Genomic DNA, 21,359 nt, shown 5'->3' with positions numbered 1-21,359 from the left:
TTTTTAAGAAATCATCTATATGTCAAAAGGAACGTGAGCTGCGTTCACCAAACCCATTTCAGAATTTGTAACATTTTCCATCACAAATTTCATTCTGATTATTTTGGAGATTACTTTCAGGAACAACTGATGATGCCACTCTGGAACATTTTAAATTGTTTTCAAGTCGCTGCTGCCGCAGGCATCCCTTCCCCCTCTGTTGTTAGTTGCATGTATACACGCTCCACCCCTTCATCCTTACTTACAGCTGCCTAATCCATGATTAGCTAGTCCAGGGTGCTAACACACTGTCCCCAAAATCTGTTCCCTGATCTTCAATCTGTTAGTTTAGCAACTAAACCCACTTTCACCATTTAAGAAAAATAAGCATGAAGCTCGTTAAGATTCAACTGCACTTCAAGCACACAACAAACAAAAATGATTCATTTGTCATCTCAGGATTATGTGAAGAACTAAAGCATCATTTTCAAAGAAAAAATTATTGACTTGTATCTCACTATTCATCCAATTACCAAAACTATCCTGAAACTACTACTGACAGACTATAGTCTGTCAGTAAACAGTCATCTTTGAAGATTAGCTGAAATTAACTAGGACTCAAAACAATGAAGATTAAGGAGGATTTCAGAATCACCACATGATGTTTTTATTACTTACAGTCAGTCTGATGTGAGGTTTTGTACCAACCTTCGACATGATTTTAGGAAAATCTTTTTGGTTTACAGGTTGGAAAACGTTACTCTGACCTCTTCTGTTGGGCACTTAATGATATGAAAACAAATGCTACAGAAGGCCTTGATTACAAAACAGTACTCCTATTTAACAACATGTATTTGTAATCGTAGTCTGACCTCAGAGCAGAGAAGCTCAGAGTTGATGTAACCTAAACTGTATTCTTTATTTTTCTACAAGATAATCCTTAGTAGAATAAAGAACCTGTCACAACCTAAAACATGGTGATAAAAAAAAGAAAAAAATCAGATTACAATTATAAAAAGTTACTTAAACGATCCCAAAGGCATCAATGAAGAGACCCAAAAAATACAAAGCCTAGTTTGCACTCAATTACATTTTGTCTATGCAAGTTCTCCTGACTGCCTACAGTTTAAGAAAAAGCTCCCCTTAAAGAAAGAAGTCACAAAACTCTGTATTTCTGTTTGGAAAGATAAACATAATTTCTTTAAGTCATAGTGTTATTGAGCTAAACAGAAGTCTTCCTATGATGGGAAATTCTCTCTTCCTCATTACCATGAGATACAGTAATTTTTTGTGGAAGTTTAATCATCCTAACAGAAGAAACAGGAACCACAACATCTTGGAACGAATTATTAACTAGCTAAGAGTAAACACAATACTGCTTACAAATACTGAATTAACACAGGAAAACATCAGTTTCCCAAACCATTTTATCACTTCCCAATTTTGAATATTGATCCAAATACAGGGGAAAAAAAACCTTGCCATCTCTTGCTCGATATCCAAACTTAAGAGACCTTTCAAAGGCAAACTTGCAAAACAACAACAACAAAAGAAAGCTTAAAGATATTCTAACTACAGTATTTGTTCTACAAGATTACAAGGATTCTTCAACTGTTTCCTGGAGAAAACACATTAAGAATCCTCTCAAGAGTGCTGAAAAGTTCCAATATGAAAGCTGATAGTGTTTAGCTATCTCAAAATGCCAAATTCAATGAAAAAGAGCTCAGAAATACTAAGAACACCAAATCGGACAATAGACAGTTGTAAATATGCCTGTCTACAGACGCAATTATGAGATAGGTGGGTGGGGGAGTGGAAAGAGTGGAGAGGAAGTAATTCAGATGTTAAGAGAATCAACTCAGTCTTTTTATTCATACCAAAGTTTAACTTTCCTCCGATCCCTAAAAGCCTACTCCATTTTGAAAGCTCTCAGTAAACCATAGCTTTTTTCTGCCTTTGAAATACACATCTGATAATCTTCTATTTCTCCCCTAGATAAAGCTTTGTTTATGTTACTTCTATCATACAAATACTACTAATTTTTAAACATAATTTACTCCAAAAGAAACTTAAGAAATGCCATCTCTGTGCCACCAGCATTCAGAATTAGAATGTGCCATACTATTATATGAAACTTTGTTATAAACTACATCTATTTATTTGGTAATAGAACTAAAAGGCAAAAGTCTTGCTGCCATTTTGGCTTTGGCACACAAATGTCAGATAGATAACTTCCCCCCCCCCCCCCCCCCCCCCAAGTGTGTTTCTATTCAATGGTAATGTATCCACATTGCTCCCCCCACTCCCAGTACTGCCCATTCAAAAACCTTTCACTTAAAACACAGTAACTGAAATGTAATGGCACTGACACTGCTTCTATCAGCTATCTAGCCTCTCAAAAGAAAGATCAACCTTCTAGAGCATCCCCCCACTCCAAAATTCTTTCTACCTAACAAGTTCCATGCTCTTTATTACAAATATTCAGTTGGAAGACAAGATTAGTAGCATTAAGAAAACTGTAGCATTATTTTAAAGTTAGAAGAGAGTTCCAAAATGCCAGATTATAATAACCTACATAGTTTCCAACATAGTTTGGACTTCACAATTACTACAATGTTCCAGCCATGGAAGACAAAACACATTTTGAAACAGAACAATATCCAACCATAGAAAATAATTTAGTCTACCCCACAAACTCAATCCAGTTCTTCATTCAAGTCAGACTATTAAAAAAGCACCTCTGTTTTCATAATGGGGTAGGAGGAAAAGAAGCTCATGGCTCATATAAAAACCTACAGTAAAGGAAATCCAGCAGCCACCTAAAAAAAAAATCCGTCTAATATCTTCAGAGAATACTGATGACATAAGGGAGGTGGGGGGAATCAACAGTTCTTTTCTTACATATACAGTAATAAAAATAATACATTTCAGATATTTTCAACACCCAAAGTCAAATAGAAAGGGTTGGAGGAGAAGTCAATGAAGCTCAGAGTCACTATCACCAATGCAAAGGGTCTTTCAATGTTCCCAGAGCATAAATGGAAGACCAACATGGAAAAACTAAAATAATTCCTTGGATTAAGTAATTTCCAAACTAGACAAGAAGTATAAAGCATAAAAGACCAAGTTCTTTCAGCACATGGAGTTTACAACTTCATACCTGATTATCCAAGTGGCAGAACTCAAAACTTCAGTGCCAAGAGAGTGAAGTTAAGTCATTTTTAAGAACACGAAACATGCACAGAAATATTTCAACAGAAATGCAACTAATGCCTCTCAATTTCACTCTGAAAGGTGAAATTAACAAAATCATATCATCTAAGGAAATACAAAGCAACTAATGCCCAGAAGCCCCTGTCTAAATAAGACTTCTATTCTAAACACATAGAACACTAAAGCATGCAACAGATGTTTTGACTATCTGTCAAGAGAGAATAAAATCTGTCTGATAAGTAGTTCAGCAAGCAGCAATACAAATAAAGTAAAACGATGGTCCTACAATTCTTACGCTACAAAACACAGATCAAAATTCCTACCACGAGATTAACACACGAGGGCAACCCTGCAAACCCCTGGAACGGCAAAACATACACACGCACCAGTAGGAGTTGTCACCAAATTGCATGCAAAAATCCTCTTAGCTCCAATGAAGTCAGTGACTCTGATGAGACCTTTACCTTCATTTTCCATCGAAATTGTACTTGAGTCGATAGTTACAAAAGTCTTTAGCAACAGCAGCACTGGAGCAGGAGCTGAAAGGTGAAGAGAGAGATGCCCCAAGATCCCAGGCAATCACACTGCTCCCTTTGCCCCCACCTTCAGCAACATCTGCAAGAGAAACCAGGGCTAAAGGAGGAAAAAAAACGATGATAAAAAACCAACCAACAAGAAAACCAACCAAACAAAAAAACCACAGCCGAACCCTACAGGTCTCCACCGCCTTCCCAGCCACGCCAGCGCGGAGCAGGCACACGCACACCGGGAGCCCGCAGAGCTGTCAGAGGCCACCACAGATCGGGATTAGTTGCCCAGCAGCTACAGCAACACAGCGCAGCGCCGCCGCTTCCCCCTCGCCGGAGGCGCCTCCGACAGCCTCGTCCCGCCCGGGGAGGGGCTCCGCGCGGAATGAACGCCCCGCACCTAAAAATAAACCCTCACCCCAAGTAACCCTCCCCCCTCCGCACCCCGTCTCCTCAGCGCCGGGCGGAAGGGGAGCGGCAAGGAAAGCGGCGGGTCCCTACAGCTCGGCGGCCCCGGCGCTGCCCGCGGCGACCCCCGCCCCGCGGCTCCCTCGGGCGCCCCGGCCCCGCCCGCTCACCCTGTGGCGCAGGCCGCCGGGGGGGGGGAGCGGGCTAGGCCGGGCTGGGGGGGCAGAGGGGCGCGAGCGGCAGCTCCCTCGCCGCCGCCTCGTCCGTGCCGCCTGGCCGCGCCTCTCACCGCCGTGGCTCGGGGCAGCGGCGGCGGCGCGGCCGCATCCCCGCTCCGCTCACTTCCGCGGGCGGCGGGGAGGGAGGGAAGGAGGGAAGGAGGGAAGGAGGGAGGGCAGAGGCAGCGGACGGGGCGGGGCGCGGCGGCGGAAGGGCGGGCGGGGCTCTCCTCCGCGCGCGCGCGGGCGGGCGCGGGGGGCGGCGCGCGAGGGCGGCCGTTCCCGGCCCCTCGGCCGGCAGCCGCGGGAGCGGCCCTCGGCCCCGGCACACAGGGAGCCAAACCCGGCCCTGGCGGCCCGGCCCTGCGCTGCCGGGGGAGAAACGATCCCGAAACGCTCACCCACACGCCTCGGAGGCGGCCTTGGGCCCCTCCGTGCCGTGCGTCTCCGAAGCCGAGCTTGTATGGAAATGGGCGTCACTCGCATGGGGTAGCCGCTGGTTTTAGAGAGAGAGTACAGCCCGCTTACTTTTGAATCACCAGACAAATTACCATGTTCTCTCACGTTAGCCAAAAAAAAAAAGACTCAATACAAAATCTTACACACTACACGTGACTACTTTTAAAACCTGGTTTTAGCTACCGATCATATAACCAACCCTTATCGCTAGTTAAGTCCTGTGGAAAAAGAAAAAAAAAAAAAAAAGTGCTTTACTGATTCAATTACATTTACCTGGACGCTGAAGGACTATTACTTGAAACTACAGTTCCAGTGCTGAGCTCCAAGGCTGGGGAAGTTTTTAAATAAAAGCAATCTCCACTGAGACAATACATTTTATATGTAAAAGTATGATGTGCAGCACTAGTTAAGAACAAAATGCCTTTTGACTTTCAAGATCAAAATCTATGGAGGGACATGCTAATTGCAGGCTTTACACCCTGTTACTAAAGGAGCATAACGACATGGTCCAATTGCATTGACATCTCATGATTAATGACCTGTCACCTGGGCTTTGTTTTTCTTAAGCAGCAGAAGAAACTAAAATCTGTCTTTGTCAGTTCATAAGCAGCATTTAACAGAACTAAATTTTAAACATTTTAATTAAATCTCTCAACCAGTAATAGCGCGCCTCTGGAATCCCTCAGCTAAGCAAGGTGAAGTTAAAGAGCATACTTGCTTCTTTTGAAGCTCTTGAAGATAAATTTGAGGGCTAAAATAATATAAATTCGTCAATATATTTTGAGAGGTAGGGAAGAGTTACAAGCACTGATTTAAAGTACATGCCCTAGATATTTGCATTCAGGAAAATAAGATGACAGCAAGCAAATTAATTGTTTGAGAATACCTAGTGCATAATTTCTGACCTGTCCCATATAGTTGCCATGTTACTTGAATATCTCCGTGGTTACTCCACAAAGCATCCCCACTACAAGTAGGTAGCACTGTCATTGTAGCTATGACTCTTCTCCAAGCTACTTCTGTTAACTTGTTTGTAGCAAAGAACCATGAACTACTTGTGACACTAGTTATGCTGCCTCGATTTCAACACAGTAACTCATTAGGAAAAATATTTTGTTACTTTGTTAAAACAGGTAGCTCTTGCTTGCAATATTAGGTATTACCATTTAATATGAAAAAGTTATGTAAATATTTTCATTAAGAAGAAAAACAAAGCCTATAGATCCTGATACGGTTAACATCCACAGCATATTTGGACTTCTTTACACTGTTCCATCAAAAGTTTTGGGGACAAGATTGGGAGGGATTTCTTGAACATTATTGAGCTTGTTCACAACTGGAGCTATTGAGATCTAAGTATGTGTGACAAAGGCTGCCTACTAAGAAACATCCTGTGTTCATGTGTCTTAGAAGAAAATCAAAAGCAAACCCTACTGTATAGCAAGAACTAATAAAGGTTCATCTCTGGGGTTAATCTCTTTCACATTTGTGTACATCTGCCAATCATACGTGCCTGTGATGCTGCCAGGCAGCTGGAAAGCACCTCTTCTGCATTACACCAGGACTATATCCATCCTTGAAAATTATATTACTCTTTCTACCATATTCTACACCTACAAACAGTGGCTGTTTAATAAACAATGGTCAAAGTATTTTGTCTTCATCTGCTGCTCTAATATTGTTTCTGAAAAAAAATCCTGACCTCAATGTAAGCTTGATACACAAGAGTATTAGGACAGCCTTAATATCTTCAGGAAGCCTCATAAAAGTATGTAGCAAGAGCATTATTTGGCAAACCAAAGCAACCTTATTAGAATACAATTGTGGGGATAAAGTCTGAAATTAAAAAACGGCTTTGCTTATAGTAGTAAGCAGTTGTACTCACAAATTACAATAATATTTGTTTTACATTTTTTAATCTTGTAAAAAAAAAATCTTACAATAAACTATTTCTCTGAATATCCAAGCAAACATGTCTAGCCACAATAATAATTCCAATGAAAATACATACACAAATTAGAAGAATATACAAAAATTCAAATATGAAAGGCCAAACAATCCCTAAACTTCACAGTTAGAATCTCTTTTAAAAATAGTATTTGAAAGGATATGCAATGCTGATAGGTTTTGGGGAGAAAAAGACTGAACACCCTAGTGGTTGTTAGATCACCAGTTTGCTCTAGTTCACAGACCTGAAAATACTTCCTAAAAACAAGTGAACCTGCTGGTTTGCATTTAGGAGAGCAGAGTTTCATAAGCATTCAATGCCACCTTAAGCAGCCCCCAAGCCCCTGGCATTCAAAAAAGAGTTTGTGTCATCCTGTCACCCCACCACAACCATCCCATCCCCTCCCCACCCTTTTCCCCACAGAAGTCTCACGATTTACATCCTGTTGATGCCCAGGTCAAACCTTGCCTTCTGCAAGTGGCTGTCAGCAGCAGGGAGCCACTAGATTATCTCAGAACCACAACCTCCAACTGACCAACACCTAAATTTATGTGGGAATCGATTCATGTCTGGAATAACCCAGAAAATCAGTAAATACAGACTTCTCTAAATCAGAAGTGATTTTATTCTGGCACAGCCAAGAGGGTGGAACAGGTATGGGGAGCATAAGTAGACACTGCAACTTTCAGTGCTCCCCTAGGCCTTCAGGGTTGAAAACTAGTGATATGATAAAATGGTCTGTTCATTTGGGGTTTGTTTATCTGTTGGTTTTGTGTTTTTTTTTTTTTTAATAGCCAGCTGTAAAAAAGGCACAGTTAGCTTCTGTATGAATGTAAAGTTGCTTTTAGTTGCCTTTCTACTTCTTCAAAAGAATTAAGGGCCTCTGGAAGGCTTGGAAAAATTAAAAGGTAATAAATATGTGATGTTCCAGATAGTACCATCAACGAGTTGGAAGGAAAGAAGGAAGAAATAAGTCTAATGGCATTAAACAGATAGGCCTTAACCTGCAGCATGTTTATATGCAAGCTTAACTTCAAGTTTGGTTTAGTCTTGGTTTGGTTTCTTTAGACAAGTTTGGTTTGATTTCTTTAGTGAAGTTAGTTTAGGATCACAATCAATTCAACTTCATCTCAACTACTCCCTTGTGCTACAGCGCTACCAGAAGTAGCAAAATGTATTTTAAAGATGAAGATATCTATAACTGCATCGTTCACAGATTGGAGATCTATTATACGGAATTTTGTTGATGTCACTTTTCAGACTGTAACAGCACTTGAAATACTTGTTTCTCTGAAGTGAACTTTCAGATCCTTTAAATGGATCCTTTTAAAGATGCACTTGTTTAATCTCTGTCAGTGTTCAGTAATGCTAATGAAATCTACTCTGAATTTTGTTCATCTCATGAGAGTGTATTTATACATTATAATAAAAGAAACATTTTTCTGAATCATAACATTGGCAGTATTTTTAAATGGACAAAGCTTTCTATAGCGCTTCGGTTTGGGGCAGAAAAGGTTAATATGTGATTCTTCTGTCAAAGCAGGCTCTCAACTATTTGCTTACTTTGCATTAGGTATAATTCAAACCACTCTCAATACACTGAGCACAAATTAGCTTTTCTGGAAATAAAAATTACTTTCTGGTAAGATGGACTTTCATTTGATTTAATCTCATTATTTGTTGTCTTTCATCTTGATGTCAAAAACTCACCAGTGCTTTTATAGTCCTCTACAGAGTACTTTTATGACTGGAGTCAGGACGAGGGAGGGTTAGTACTGGAGCTTCGCATTTGCACAATTTAAATGGCGTGTGTCATTTGTAAAGCCTGCACTGCATATTTCCTCCCCACATCCCTTCCATCCATGCTGTTCAAACGATAGCTGATAGAAGCAGTCACCTCATATCTGAATAGAATTCTCCAGAAGAAAATCCATGGTAATTCCACCTAAAGCTTGAATTTATTTTTTTTTTTTTCATGTATGTGTGTGTGTAGTTTTATATACATATATATAAATCAGTTCACTAAGTTTAAAGTAAGAAAAATGATACAGTTTTCCCAGAGGAAACAAGTACTCATTTCATTTTGTAAATCTGAGCATGTTAAGATGTAAGATGTAAGCTACATTTTCAAATTACCTTAGCTCAGCCCTCTCTTGACACTGTGCAATTATGCTAATTAAGGAACTTTGGTTTATGGCAGTCTTAAATTAGATTTCACTGATTTTTAACAGCATTAAATTTAACCCTCTCATCCAATCCCTACTAACACTCCGTGTTCAAAGAGGGGATGGACCACCACAGCAGTTTAGGTTGATGTAAAATCAGGATTTTAAGACTCTCCTTTCGCTGATGCTCAGTTCTGCACTTCCTGTGTGCTGGCCCAGACACTGTCATCTCTTCGTAACCCAGCTCAGGCGACTGATCCAGCCAAGAAGAAAGCCTACCTCAAAAAAGGCATTACTGCTGAACTCCCAGAACTGGTGCGGGAAGGCACCGTGGGGCAGTGGCAGGACTATGGGAGCTCCAACCTTAAATCAGTTTGAACTGTTGGGAACGTACACTCCCAGAGCGTTCAAGAAGATCTGGTTTAATCTATCTTTCAGGGAAAGACTGAATTCATTAATTTTCTGATCATAGAAATCCACTGTTGTCTCAAACCTGTATTTCTTCTTCTATACTTTCCTTCCCAATACCTTCCATCTCTCCCACATATTCCACGCTCACCTGCCATTCTCTTCCTTCATCTACACTATTCTGAAATTGTTAAAAATATTAATTTCATATTTTCCATAGAGGTTTCCCTTCATTTAGGGCATACACAGCTCTTCAGCTGTTTTTGTTACACCCTCAGTGATCGTTTTCAAAGTTGTCTACTCCAGTTAAAGCTTCACTACTAAACTGAAAGGTCTCAGAAGTGTCTCTATCTTACCTACTGAGGCTTCACATTTCCAGAAACAATCCTACTCATTTTTTGAAGTAAAGAGCTAGTTTTCTGTTGCTTGTAAAAGACAGCCAAGAGACATGTCCAAGGAGATTGTGCTCTATAACTGGAATATGCTGTGAAGCAAGTTACTATTGGAAGTCTCCACGGAGGCAGGCAACATGCCTTGTTAGGATGTCTGCTACAGGACAAAGGCACTGCATCAGCCACTGGAGCTACAGTCACGTTATGGCCTGAGTATAGCAGAGGGTGGAAAACTGCTCCCTAGTAAAGGTTTGTCTTGCCAAAGGATTGCTGCAATTCGTTAAATGGGAAAGAAGAACACCCCATTTACTTTAAAAATATTTCAGTTACACTAGAGTAAGATTTCTGTGGTGGAGAATAAAGATATTTCGATAATTAAACTGTAAACAGTTAAAAAAACCCAGCAGTAGTGAAGTACTTTAGTTTGAATTGGTTCAAGGCTAATGTGCCAAGAATTTCAGGAATGCTGCGTACATTACAGACAAGTAATCTTGCCAAGTCTCTCAGCACTTGGAAATTCTTTTTCAAGCCTATTGGTGGGGGTAAAACGGGGTGAAGGCAATACTCACTAAGGAGCTGGCAGTTAGTAAACAGATGTTTACATAGTTATAAGATTTCAGCTCCTTGCAAGAATAAGATAATTTGTTTGATAAAACACTTAAGTGTAATGTGTTGGGCTGTGTAATTTTATTCAGACTCAAAGCCAAAAATTTTATCAAGTGAAAGCATGCAGTAGGTTTTAAGGTTGGGAGAAATTCATTACAAACTTTTGTTTTACAGGAGAGCTCACACTGGACTTTCCTTTTTATTTTCAGAATTACTACTATGTGTATGTAAATGGAAGTCAGGTATTCAGATGATTTTTTGCTCCCTTATTTCTTAAAAAATGTGGTCTGAGGTCACATTTTTAAAGCTGGTAGAGGTTACTGATAAAAGCAATTAATGTAGTATATGCTTCTATTGCAGCTACTTGCTCTAGTGTAAGAGACCCCTAACCTTAAGCTAACCCCAAGAGGTGAACTGAAAGACAAAACCTGTATTCAGATGCATTGTTAATTAACCTCCAACAATAAGGTTGCAAGGGGAGTTGTGAAAACTGGACAAACAGGTTATGTAACATTTAGAAACTTCATGAAGTACACTTAGTAAAAATACCCAAATTTAAGAAGGTTGTTCTGACCTGGTTGCCTACCCAGCTACACAAGCCTGTGCTAGGACAAAATGGAAGTGGGAGCAAGTGCTCAGAAGTGTTCCATACCACTGCTGATGAATATCAAACCTCAGCACAAGGGAATTCAAAAACAAACATCCATTTCACGCCAGCACAAAAAGGCTCCTTGTCTGCCTTGGAAATAGGTGATAAAATATTTTCCAGCAGCATCACCATCTTTAGCTTTACTCTTATATTGGAGATGACATACTAAAGTCCATGTATCACCAAGGGTTGAACACAGCCCCAACTGAAATTGGCAGGAGTAGATAAGGGAGGGACAAACCCTATGGCCATATCATATGAATTGGGAGGGTATATTCCATCAGCCAATCACAATGGGAGGGTTTAAAGGGCCCTCAGGTGCCCGTCTCTCTCCCTTCCAGTAAATCAGTGACTAATGTCAGCTGCATTCTGTGCATCTGCAACAAGCCAAGAAGTACCAGAGGGGGATTTAATTTTAAAAGAGTTGAAACTTGTGCCGTATGCCCTCCTCCCCACCATCTGGCTAGTGGGGACGTTCTGTACAAATTCAGCATGCCAACTGCCTATTCAGAAGGAAAAAAATAAGTTTTTCATTCAGTAAAAATATTAAGCAGTTCCTGTTCCATTTTTAATGGCCTCCAGTGTAATCCAGATCTATTGAGGAGTTCTGAGGATATAACCCTATTTATAGACTACAGAAACTGGTAGTGATAGATCAGTGAAAATCTTGTGAAGTTCAGCTTAAAGTAAATTATAACCCTAATGATTCTATGTACTATTTGAAAGCTGCTCATCTGTTTATATCTAATCAGAGGCATGATTTTTCTCATATATATTAAATAGTTCATATAATATGTTCAAGGCCAGAAGATTATAATAAGATTTATTAAGATATTATGAGACCATATTTATCATATCACATCAAATATATCTCACATTTTATATTTCTATTACTCCTATTGTATCTATGATTCACTTAATCATAAATCTATATATCTATCATTACTATATCTACCATTAGGTTGTATTTAATCATATCTATCCAGCCATATATCTATGGCTTATTTAATATGCTGAACTAGAAAGATACCAAGCTGTAAATATTTCTGATCCATCATTCATTGACCTGTGAAAAATCATCCATCTAGGGGGGAAAAGAAAAAAACCCTCAACCTATCATTTGAAACCTCCAACATTGAAGGAGCAACATGGATTAATTAGAAATTACTTATGTGTGCATGCATTGGGAACAAAAATCTTGATTTTGCTACTCTTGAAATTGCAGAACAGGACTCGTAGAGCATTTTCTTCAGTAGATATAGATTCCAGTAAACCAGCTGTTTTTAAGAATTTGTCTTTCATATCTCTCAATTTTCACTCCAAATTGTTTTCCCTTTTTGAAAAGTTGATCTTTGGTTGTTTATAGCCGCACAGTCTGATGCTGTTTTTCACTTCCTGGGACAGATTACAAGGGATTTTAAATAAGATGACCTTAGTGTTTCAGTTTTTCCTGTTGATAAAAAGTTATATCTTAAGCCACAGTCTCACTGGAATATCTGAAGAGAGCTCTAGGTTTGAAGAAATTAAGCTTTGCAGCAATTAAGCTATCACATCCTACAGAGTCTAATCAAGATACTTCTTCTCGGGTCAAAGCATAAAGAATGAAGAACTGTAACACAGAAACTGAAAATCAGTGAGAAAAAATAAGGTCCAATTTTAGATTTGTCAAAACCTATAAAACAGCATTTTCTTATGACATTTGTGACAAAAGCAAAACCACCATTTTCTCTCCAAGTCCTAAGCCACTTAAAGAAGTATAACCGTTTTGAGAGAAAAGAACAAGTGACATACATTTCTGCAGCCCTGCACACAACGGCTTCTAATTCCAACAGGAACTTTGTAGCAAATGTTTTCTCATGAGTTCCAGGTTTATTACAGGTATGCAAGCTTCACAAGGGCTTACCTTTAAGCAGAACTCTTTTTTTAATGTTTACATGATTTTGAACCAGCCTAGTCATTTGTGACAGTAATTCCATTCAACCTTTAAAAATAGTTGAGGCATAACATCCTGTCCTTCCATGTAAAATTAGTCCTGCTCAAACACGGTGCCTCTTCAAACACTAATTGAAGGAGCAACTAACAGAAATTTGTTCAGGATTAAGTTTCTAACAGCAATACCAGCACTTCTGAGTCCTATATATATATAGGATGGTTGCAAATACATCTTTTTAATGTTAGCCCTCATTGAAAATATCATACATTACTATGAAAGGCAACCACTATTAAGATTGCTATCCCTAATTCAGGTTCCTGGCTTTGTCCTAAGGACTGAGTTCAGGCTGTAGTAGCCTATAACAAACTTCCTGTGGACGCAAAGCAATTACCATAAAGAAAAAGGCATGGCATGAACACCAGAGAAAGGCTGCAACTAAAATCCTGATTCCTATAGTACTGCTGTGTAATTGCATTTGCAGTTCCTGGGCTTTAATATCATATTCTTTAATATTACATGCTGGTTCCTGGAACTATGCAATTATATCAAAGATGTTTGCCTATGCTGAAAAAAGTTTCTAATCCTTTTAGTTGCATAGAAAATCTTGAAAGCATGAACCTCAAGACTTGAATAGAAAGGCCAAATGAAATTTTCTCTGAAAAGAAATCAGAATTTGAAAGGCTAAATCATTTTTTTTGTAATTGTTTGGATTGACAGTCCTGGGATTTCTAGCATTCGGAAGCATTTTCAACTAAACTTTTTTAACGCCTCTTGAGCATTTTTGGCCCTAATTCATTTTAAAATATGGTAAAGATATAGGGTTGCTATATTTCTGTCTAATTTCCTGAGGAGAAATGTGAATACGTACATGTGTTACTGAGTGCACACAAGCCCAGTACCTCTGAATTATAGCATATGCTTAGTACATCTGATGGTGTGATAAGCTACTTGGACAGGGCACAGCTGAAGAAATTCAATTAGAAAACAGGAATCACAAGCATCTGTTTTGTTTGACTGCCTCAGAACTTTAAATGCTACCTAAGTTTTGCTGGGTTTCTTGTCTTTCTGTGACATTAGAAATGCTAACATGAAGGTACCGTAAATTAAATCTAATCCAGCTGTGTCTGGCAGATTTATTCACAGTTTAAAAGAACGGAAAAACGGTGGGATGGGACAGATAAATTTTTTTAATTAGAAAGAATTTGTTTCATTTGTACACAAATAAAGCTACAGTAACAGAATATATCTTTTGAAATCTTTTCTCTTGGCCTTCAATCCCTGACATACTGATGTTTACATACACTGCTCTGCCAGTTATTCAAACAATGCTGTAAAAGTCGAGCTTAGTCTCTCTTTAACCTTTCTACTGCACAACCTATTCTGTTAAGGTTTTTAATTTTACTAGATTTCAGAGGTGGCAGCCAGCCCCCTCAACTCCTTCTCACCCTCCCCCCAAGCAACAGTTGTCATCAGCAGCCATTCAGTCATGATACAAGCCTAAGTGAAGAACTTGACCATATCTGATTGAGATGGTATCTGTGTCACTAAATGTGCCTAAATGAAAAAATAATATTTCAGGAAGCATAGTACTATTTCAAATGTCAATGATATAAGAATTCTTCAGCAGACCATCTCATAAATTTAGACTAAAAATAAAAAAGCATTGACCATTTGGATGAATAAGTTTTCAACTTCTTAAAATAAGAATCTGAATAGTATAAACCATTAGTCAAGAGCCGCCACAGGTCCATAAGCAGCTAGATAAGTTCAAGATGCTAAGGGACCACGGCTCCTCTTCACTTGTGTCAAAAAGGCAGAAGCTCAACACCTTAAGATTAGGATCCTTGTTTAGCATGGTGCTTCCTTCAAGTGATTTGTATTAGTTGCTGTTTTCCTATGACAGTACCAAAACCTGCTCATCTTAAAATATGTGTATATAGATAGACATAGCATATGCTTGAAAAATGTACTAGTTATGTCTGACACAAAGCAGTGGAAACCCAATTTGTATTTCAAGCATCAGATGGTAATTCAACAAAGATGTTTATCCAAAGGGGCAAAACATCCAAGCTTCAATATCAAAGATCACAACTCAAGAAGAAAATCTACTTAGGGAAAAAAAGAAGAATCTGCACATCCCTGGAAAACTGCTTCCTCAGTATCTCAACTCCAGGCTGACTAGATGTCTGCAATCTTTCCCACTTGGAAGAGCTGATTCTTGCAAAAGTCTTAGATTGTCACTTAAGGATATGAAATGTGTTCTTTAAAATGGCTGTAGTCCTGTAATTTCAGGAACTGCGTGTCAAACATACAACAGATTCAGTCATACTAATGTTGGTTGGCATATAACAACTACATTTACAAAATTCAACAGTGCCATTTTGATTCAACTAATGTAGATTTTAAAGCTGTGAGAAATTATTTCTGTAATCCAGGCTGATTGTATGTGTAACAGAGAACTTCCATCTGTAAACTGTGCACAAAGACTATAACTTCCATTTCATCTATCTAAAATCTTTTATAAGTGCCTCTAACGAAAATTTCAGAGTATTGGCTGAGAACAGATAAATAACTCCAAAGGTTGAATGCTGTTTGAAAGGTGTACCTTATTTCCTGTTTGCCTACAGTGTATAAGCTTTTTTGTCCTTGATTAATGACTGATCCTTTGTAAGCACTGTCTTCCTCAGTTACTTTGAGATAAGACTTTGTTAAACTGGGCAGAGTTGCCATTTTTGAGAAAAACAAAAAGGTAAGGCAAAAGAATAAGGCACTACACAAGCAAACATCTGATAAGCTCTGTTAAAAGAACATTCTCACAAGAGGAACTGTACTCTGTTCCTACTTAAAGCAACTTACAAATCCTGCCTGGTAACAGTTAGGACAGTGATTTGAAGGAAAGACAGTTTAATGCAACTCAGCATAGGTACTATTACCCAACTCAAATTAATTTAGAAAGTGGTGACTGAACTGTGGACTCAAGATAGACAAATATGTTTTCATGACAGGGAATAGCTCTCCTGTGACTGTTAGGGGAATATCCTGCCTGGTGTCCAGCAGTCTGGCATCCTTTGGTTGATTGACTTGTTAACTGACTAAGCTAAAGCATGGAATCAACCACTACCAGGTATCCATGTCAAGGATTTTCTCAGATATATTCTCCAGAGTAGGCTGTGGGGTGATAGGGGTTTTTTTAATACCTGAGAGATGCTGAGGAAGCTGACTGGAGCTTTTCCAGTGTATGAAGTTCGCATGATTGTTCTCTGCATGATCTCTTTGATGAAATGCTGCTCTTAAATGCAGTTTTAATAGGACGCCTCCCCTCTTACCAGTCTTATTTTCATTAAGTGTGTGGGTGTTTCACATCTTTAAGACTCTTCTATCCATGAGTTACACAGTTACTGGAGGAGAGGGATATATACAGCTCACTTCCTTCAGCAAAGAGGCTAAAAAGGGTTTTGCCAAAGCAGCTGTCTTAATTGCTGAAGACACACACACTCTCAATGCCAAGCACAACGTACAAATTCTGTGCTGCCTCAATTCTGGGATCCCATAGCTCATCTGGTGGTTTCCCTAAAGGATCAAACCCCATCTCTTAATGCTCATGTATAGAAGCTCATTGATGGTATCACTCTTATGCATGAACTGTTAGCTAGAGAAATTATTTTAGTGTTCATCTTATGGCTATTTACTACTAGGATTCAGAAATAAGGTTGGTCATTTCTCAGCACAGAATGATGGTTCCTCCATTTTCCTTTACATTGGTCAGATGCCCTTTGGAAGCCAGTTGTAAAGAAAAAGAGCGTCCTGTGGTTTCTTTCAGGAAAAAGTTTTATCTGGGTCCAAGTGGCATTTTCAAAGGAAGTCTGTTTTATGGTCAGGTTTTGGAAAGAGGTAACCTTACAGTACTCCTGAAAAGTCATTTCCTCAAATGCTAATTCAGGTACACTCGAACTAGCAACAAAGGCAAAATTTATTTCTTTCTTTGCCAAATGAATTGAAAAATTACTTCAAGGAAAGGAGATAACCCTCCCAGCGTATACACCATTAAACAAGCCACATACATGCTTTCTATTATATTTTATTTAAGTAGCGAGGCCTCTTAAACACCTTGAAATAATATGCCTTTTATGTTTGACAAGAAAATAACTGTCAAGTTTATAGCTATACTATGGCTTTATCAGCAGGAGCAAACAAAGTTTTCCAATTTATGTGCTCAGAAATGGGGTTGACTGGGATTAGTCAGCTATGTCATTAAAACCACAAACCCATTGCATAGTCACTGAGGAAAATTCATTTCCAGGAGCTATTCAGCTGCTGTTTCAGGATTGCTTGCAGTCACTTCCACGGCTAAAATTTACAGGGCTTTGGATTTTCCAGGCCCCCAAAAGAAGCAGTAACCACATCAAAACGTACATTAGATTTTCACCTTCCCTCATGTCTTCCTTCATTTTCATTTTTATTTGGAGCTCATTTTTTAAAAAGAAAAAACTTATACTTCATCTGTCAACAACAGTTCCACACCCTGGGACACGCTTACATTCACTTCCTTACTCAGGCTGAATTAATATTAAATGCCTCATACCTTCTAACTTAACATTCACATTTCTACCTAACTTAATCAAAATAATTTTCATAGAAAAATTCAATGTATAGAATTAGATAAGAATTACTCTTAAAAAATACATATTCCCATAAGAAATAGCTATATAGGTCTAAATAAAAGGCTTACTTAGCCAGTATTACCTCCTAAACTCAACTATGCTGTTAAAATGTCACTTACTCTCAAAGAAACTCTACCAGATAGCTATAAAACACATTTTCATACCATTTCTGTATAGCTTGTCAATAAGCTTTCAATCTTTAATGTTTCAGAGCACAAAAATCTGAGTTAAAAGTAGGAGAGAAAAAAAACCTTTAAAATTATAAATATTTCCATTATTGGCTCATACCGATACTCCATGAAGTCCATGCTCCTGGGCCTGGTATGTTCAGTAATCGGTAAGGAATGATTCCAGAAGGTGATCCAAGAAAGGAAACAATTATTTAATACACTGTCAGTATGGAAATAGTCTACTTACACCATACTGTATACCTGATGCAAGCGAGTTTATCCTTCTTAGTATAAGTCTGGATGTTCTTATCTATACATACGTCCTTTTTATAATCTGTTTATCTCTTGGACTTCATAAGATTCCATGGTAATTTCCAGAATCTGTCGTTTCTGAACAATACAGACCTATTTCACAGCTTTAATTTTTACTGAAGCATTTGAAGCCTAACATTCTTAGCGATGATCAGTTTCTGTCAAGTTTCTAAGCAACTAGTAAACAGGATTTTTAGCTGTCTCTTTTCCAGAGTAAAAGGCAACTCGCTAAAGTGAGCATGCAAAGCCAACCTCAGATTGAAGCCATTACACTTATTTTAATTTTGTAATTAATTTAAAATGTTTGATCATTGAACAAGTCTCCTAGGATGCATATCTTTTCTGGAACATCACAGTGAACAGCAGTTCTTCAACAAGCCTCATTACATTCACTGCATAATATCAGGCAATATAAAGAGAATGAATAGTAGCATCACATTCAGTTCATTTTATATTGATAAAGCTTTGTGTCTTGGGACTAACATGCTAACAACCACATCAATGCTTGTTTTGATTAAATGGATTTCGTCCAGCAGTTTGGAGCAGCAGTGCCAGAAGTACACTGCACTGAAGATATTCACATCCTTGCACATATGGAATGATTTAATTTAGCACCAAGTTACAGGTTGCTCTCTAAACCATTCAATCTCACCAATTAATGTTCAAGTTCTAACTGATCTGTGCATCCTCTGAAGTTCAGCTGCTGGGAGAAACCTTGACCAACTCAAAGTTATATCCAGGGCTAGTTGGCTAATATCCTCTGTGACTGTATAAGCAGAACTATGAGCATCAGACAAAAACTGTCGGAACAGAACGTGACAATAGCACTGTTAGCATGGATCCATCATCCCTCCTGACCTTTAATACCTGTCCAGATGAGTAGTGGGTGAATATTGAGAAAAGAACAACAAAAAACCCTAGAAGAAAAAGTAGTTGGTCATCTACTGATAATATTTATTAAAAGACATTGAGCCACTATTAAGCAAACAATCCCAAGGACTTACCCCGCTAGATAAAAGAATGTGATCCTCAGAAATAAAAAGCTTATTCTCAAAACCATGCAGGGCAACCTGCTGAGCTCAACTGCACTTCCCACCCCTATAAGTGTTTGTAGAGTCAAAGAAGCAAATATTAATATTTGGTGTATATCAGCCCTGCCAACATCAAACAAACCCAGGGAGAATGAATACGATGTTTCTTTAAGCATGTAGTGCTTGAGCTGTTAGCCGCTATAAAAACATTAGGAGTAAGAAAGAAAATAGTGAACATTACTGTGAACCAAAACAGGAAAAGCAGATTTCCCTCCCACCCCCCGCCAGTTATAGCCCTGGTACTTTTTTTCCAAAATATATCATGTCAAAGGAATGTGCCTTTCCTTGCCTGCTGACCCCTCATTTAGAGAAGTATGCTATTCAACATCATTTAGTGTACAAAGAGCGAAGAAGTTTAACTGTTTCAAAGGAGTGCAGAATTTCAGCTCTTGTTATAGGCTGCTTCTAAATGCTCATCACATAGATTAATACTGAGCACATATTGGATGAAAAAGAACAGTAAGTCAGAGATGGTCCCATTCCAGATTTACCCCTTCTCCCCCTGCTGCTAAATAGCTTCCATTTCCTTGTGAAACAGCAACAACTTCAGATAACTATTGAGTTCTCCTAAGGATATTCATGTTGCATTTAAGTCAAGAAATTATGATCTACCAAAACATTTAAGAAATTAAGTTACAAGCCCTACTGCCAAGAATTCAACCTTTTATTTAACACAGATTTACATGACAAAGAGCCCAAGTACTGCTCAGTCACTACACCTGATTTCAGATTGATGTCTCTTAGACATAAAGCCCTTGCAGCCCAGAGAACATCAGAGCATAATTTTTATAGCTAACGGAATAGTTAAGAGAGGGAAGACTGGTTTATTTTAGATACATATTTAGGAATCTGTTTTCTCAAATATATCCCCCGGAGTGCAACAAGCAAATTCAAAACTATCAAAAGTAAAAGGAAGTTTAAGAATTTCTTCAACCAGCTAGGAAAGAGCTGAGTGATTCAAGATGAACTGAAATTAACGCTGAAAATGGCTCATGACAGCAGAGAAATATGGATTTTTGAGATCCTCAGACAGGTAATGACTACTTAAAGCTTCACGGTCTCAGACCCCAATTGCTTTAAGTGTCCAGTAATTTCCACAGAATCAAAAATTAGTTGTTCTCAGGGCAAGTATTCTCAAAGTCACAGAGCTCTCAAACTTAAACATAGCCATTACTCCCAGATACTGACATTTAGAACACAGTACAACTAAACATCTGATCCTCTCCCTTTAAGATATAGGTAGGTCACTCACAGGGTTGCAGTTGAAAGTTCTTGTTGTTTGGGTTTTTTAAATTTGCTTTTACCTTTTCTTGAATCCTCTTGTCTTTCACTGTCGATATAAGTTTCCAAACTGCATGGATAGGAAGCTTTATAAAATAGAAGATGACAGATTTATGCAGTAGATTATCCATAATTTAAGCAATTTCTGTTACTGCACAGTTAAAGAGGCTTCCCTCTCCGGAGTTTGAGATCTGAACTCATGATTTCTGCCTCTTCCCAAAGATTGGCAGTCCTCAACTGTTGCACAATCCTTTCCTGCAGAGCAACTGGTGAAAATCAAAACATCAAATGCAGAGCCTACAACAAATGACCAGTGTTAAAGTGCTAGAAGGGCAGTGTGAGCTGGAAGAACTGAGGGGCAGTTCTACCAAGTGCAAATTATTTCCCTGACAGCATACTCTGAGAGCCCTACTTCTGGTAAGAACATTCTGCAAAAATCAAACAACAGTAACTAGGTCCTGATTTTTCCTGCCTCTCGCTACAAAGAATAAATCCTAATGCCTCTTAAAGCTTGTTCAGCTGCAGTAAAGAGGTTAGAAAACTGCTGTTTCTAGCATATTCCCCCTTCCTCCTCAAGCTGTATTTCACTGACTGCACTGTCTGATTTCACTTTTGTTTCGCACACAATCCTGTTATGTGGATTTCAGCCAGATTAATGCTTTCTTTCATTCTCCACTTCCTAAACTAGAACTGCAAGGCACCAGTCACAGGGCATAACAATGTAAGCTCAGATAAAGCTTAGCTTGCAATTGGAGCCTTTGCCTTGAATCTTACCTGCTAACTCATTTCCTTTCAAGTCATTATATTTCTCTTTCTGTGAGTCCTCTACGTTGCACCTTTGATCAGCAGACAAGTAATAAGTGTTTGCTTGGCTTTTGTAGTGGATGAAAAAGCAGCAAAGCACATTTTCATCATTTATCATTCTAAATTCTTGAGTTT

The 21,359-nt window shown here is 38.7% G+C and overlaps 1 protein-coding gene across 3 annotated transcripts in view; it reads right to left on the bottom strand.

Annotated features, from left to right (window-relative positions):
- Window positions 1-20,647, bottom strand: part of ATP2C1 (ATPase secretory pathway Ca2+ transporting 1) — a 65,774-nt gene extending 45,127 nt beyond the window's left edge. Inside the window, exons 1-2 of one of the 3 annotated variants that reach the window (XM_074900635.1) lie at window positions 4,298-4,491; window positions 3,579-3,807 (exon numbers count right to left, since the gene is read on the bottom strand). Coding sequence is in view for 1 of the 3 variants with exons in the window: in XM_074900634.1 (XP_074756735.1) it covers window positions 20,444-20,551 (108 nt within the window). In the remaining 2 variants the exon portion in view is untranslated. Of the gene's footprint in view, window positions 1-3,578; window positions 3,808-4,297; window positions 4,492-17,854; window positions 17,995-20,443 lie in introns of those variants that run through there. The other 2 variants (XM_074900634.1, XM_074900636.1) reach the window with 2 other exon arrangements.
- Between the last annotated feature and the right edge of the window lie 712 nt (window positions 20,648-21,359).

This window comes from Athene noctua, chromosome 2, assembly GCF_965140245.1.
Source record: "Athene noctua chromosome 2, bAthNoc1.hap1.1, whole genome shotgun sequence".
Taxonomy (NCBI): domain Eukaryota; kingdom Metazoa; phylum Chordata; class Aves; order Strigiformes; family Strigidae; genus Athene; species Athene noctua.
This window is presented reverse-complemented; position numbering and strand designations above follow the sequence as displayed.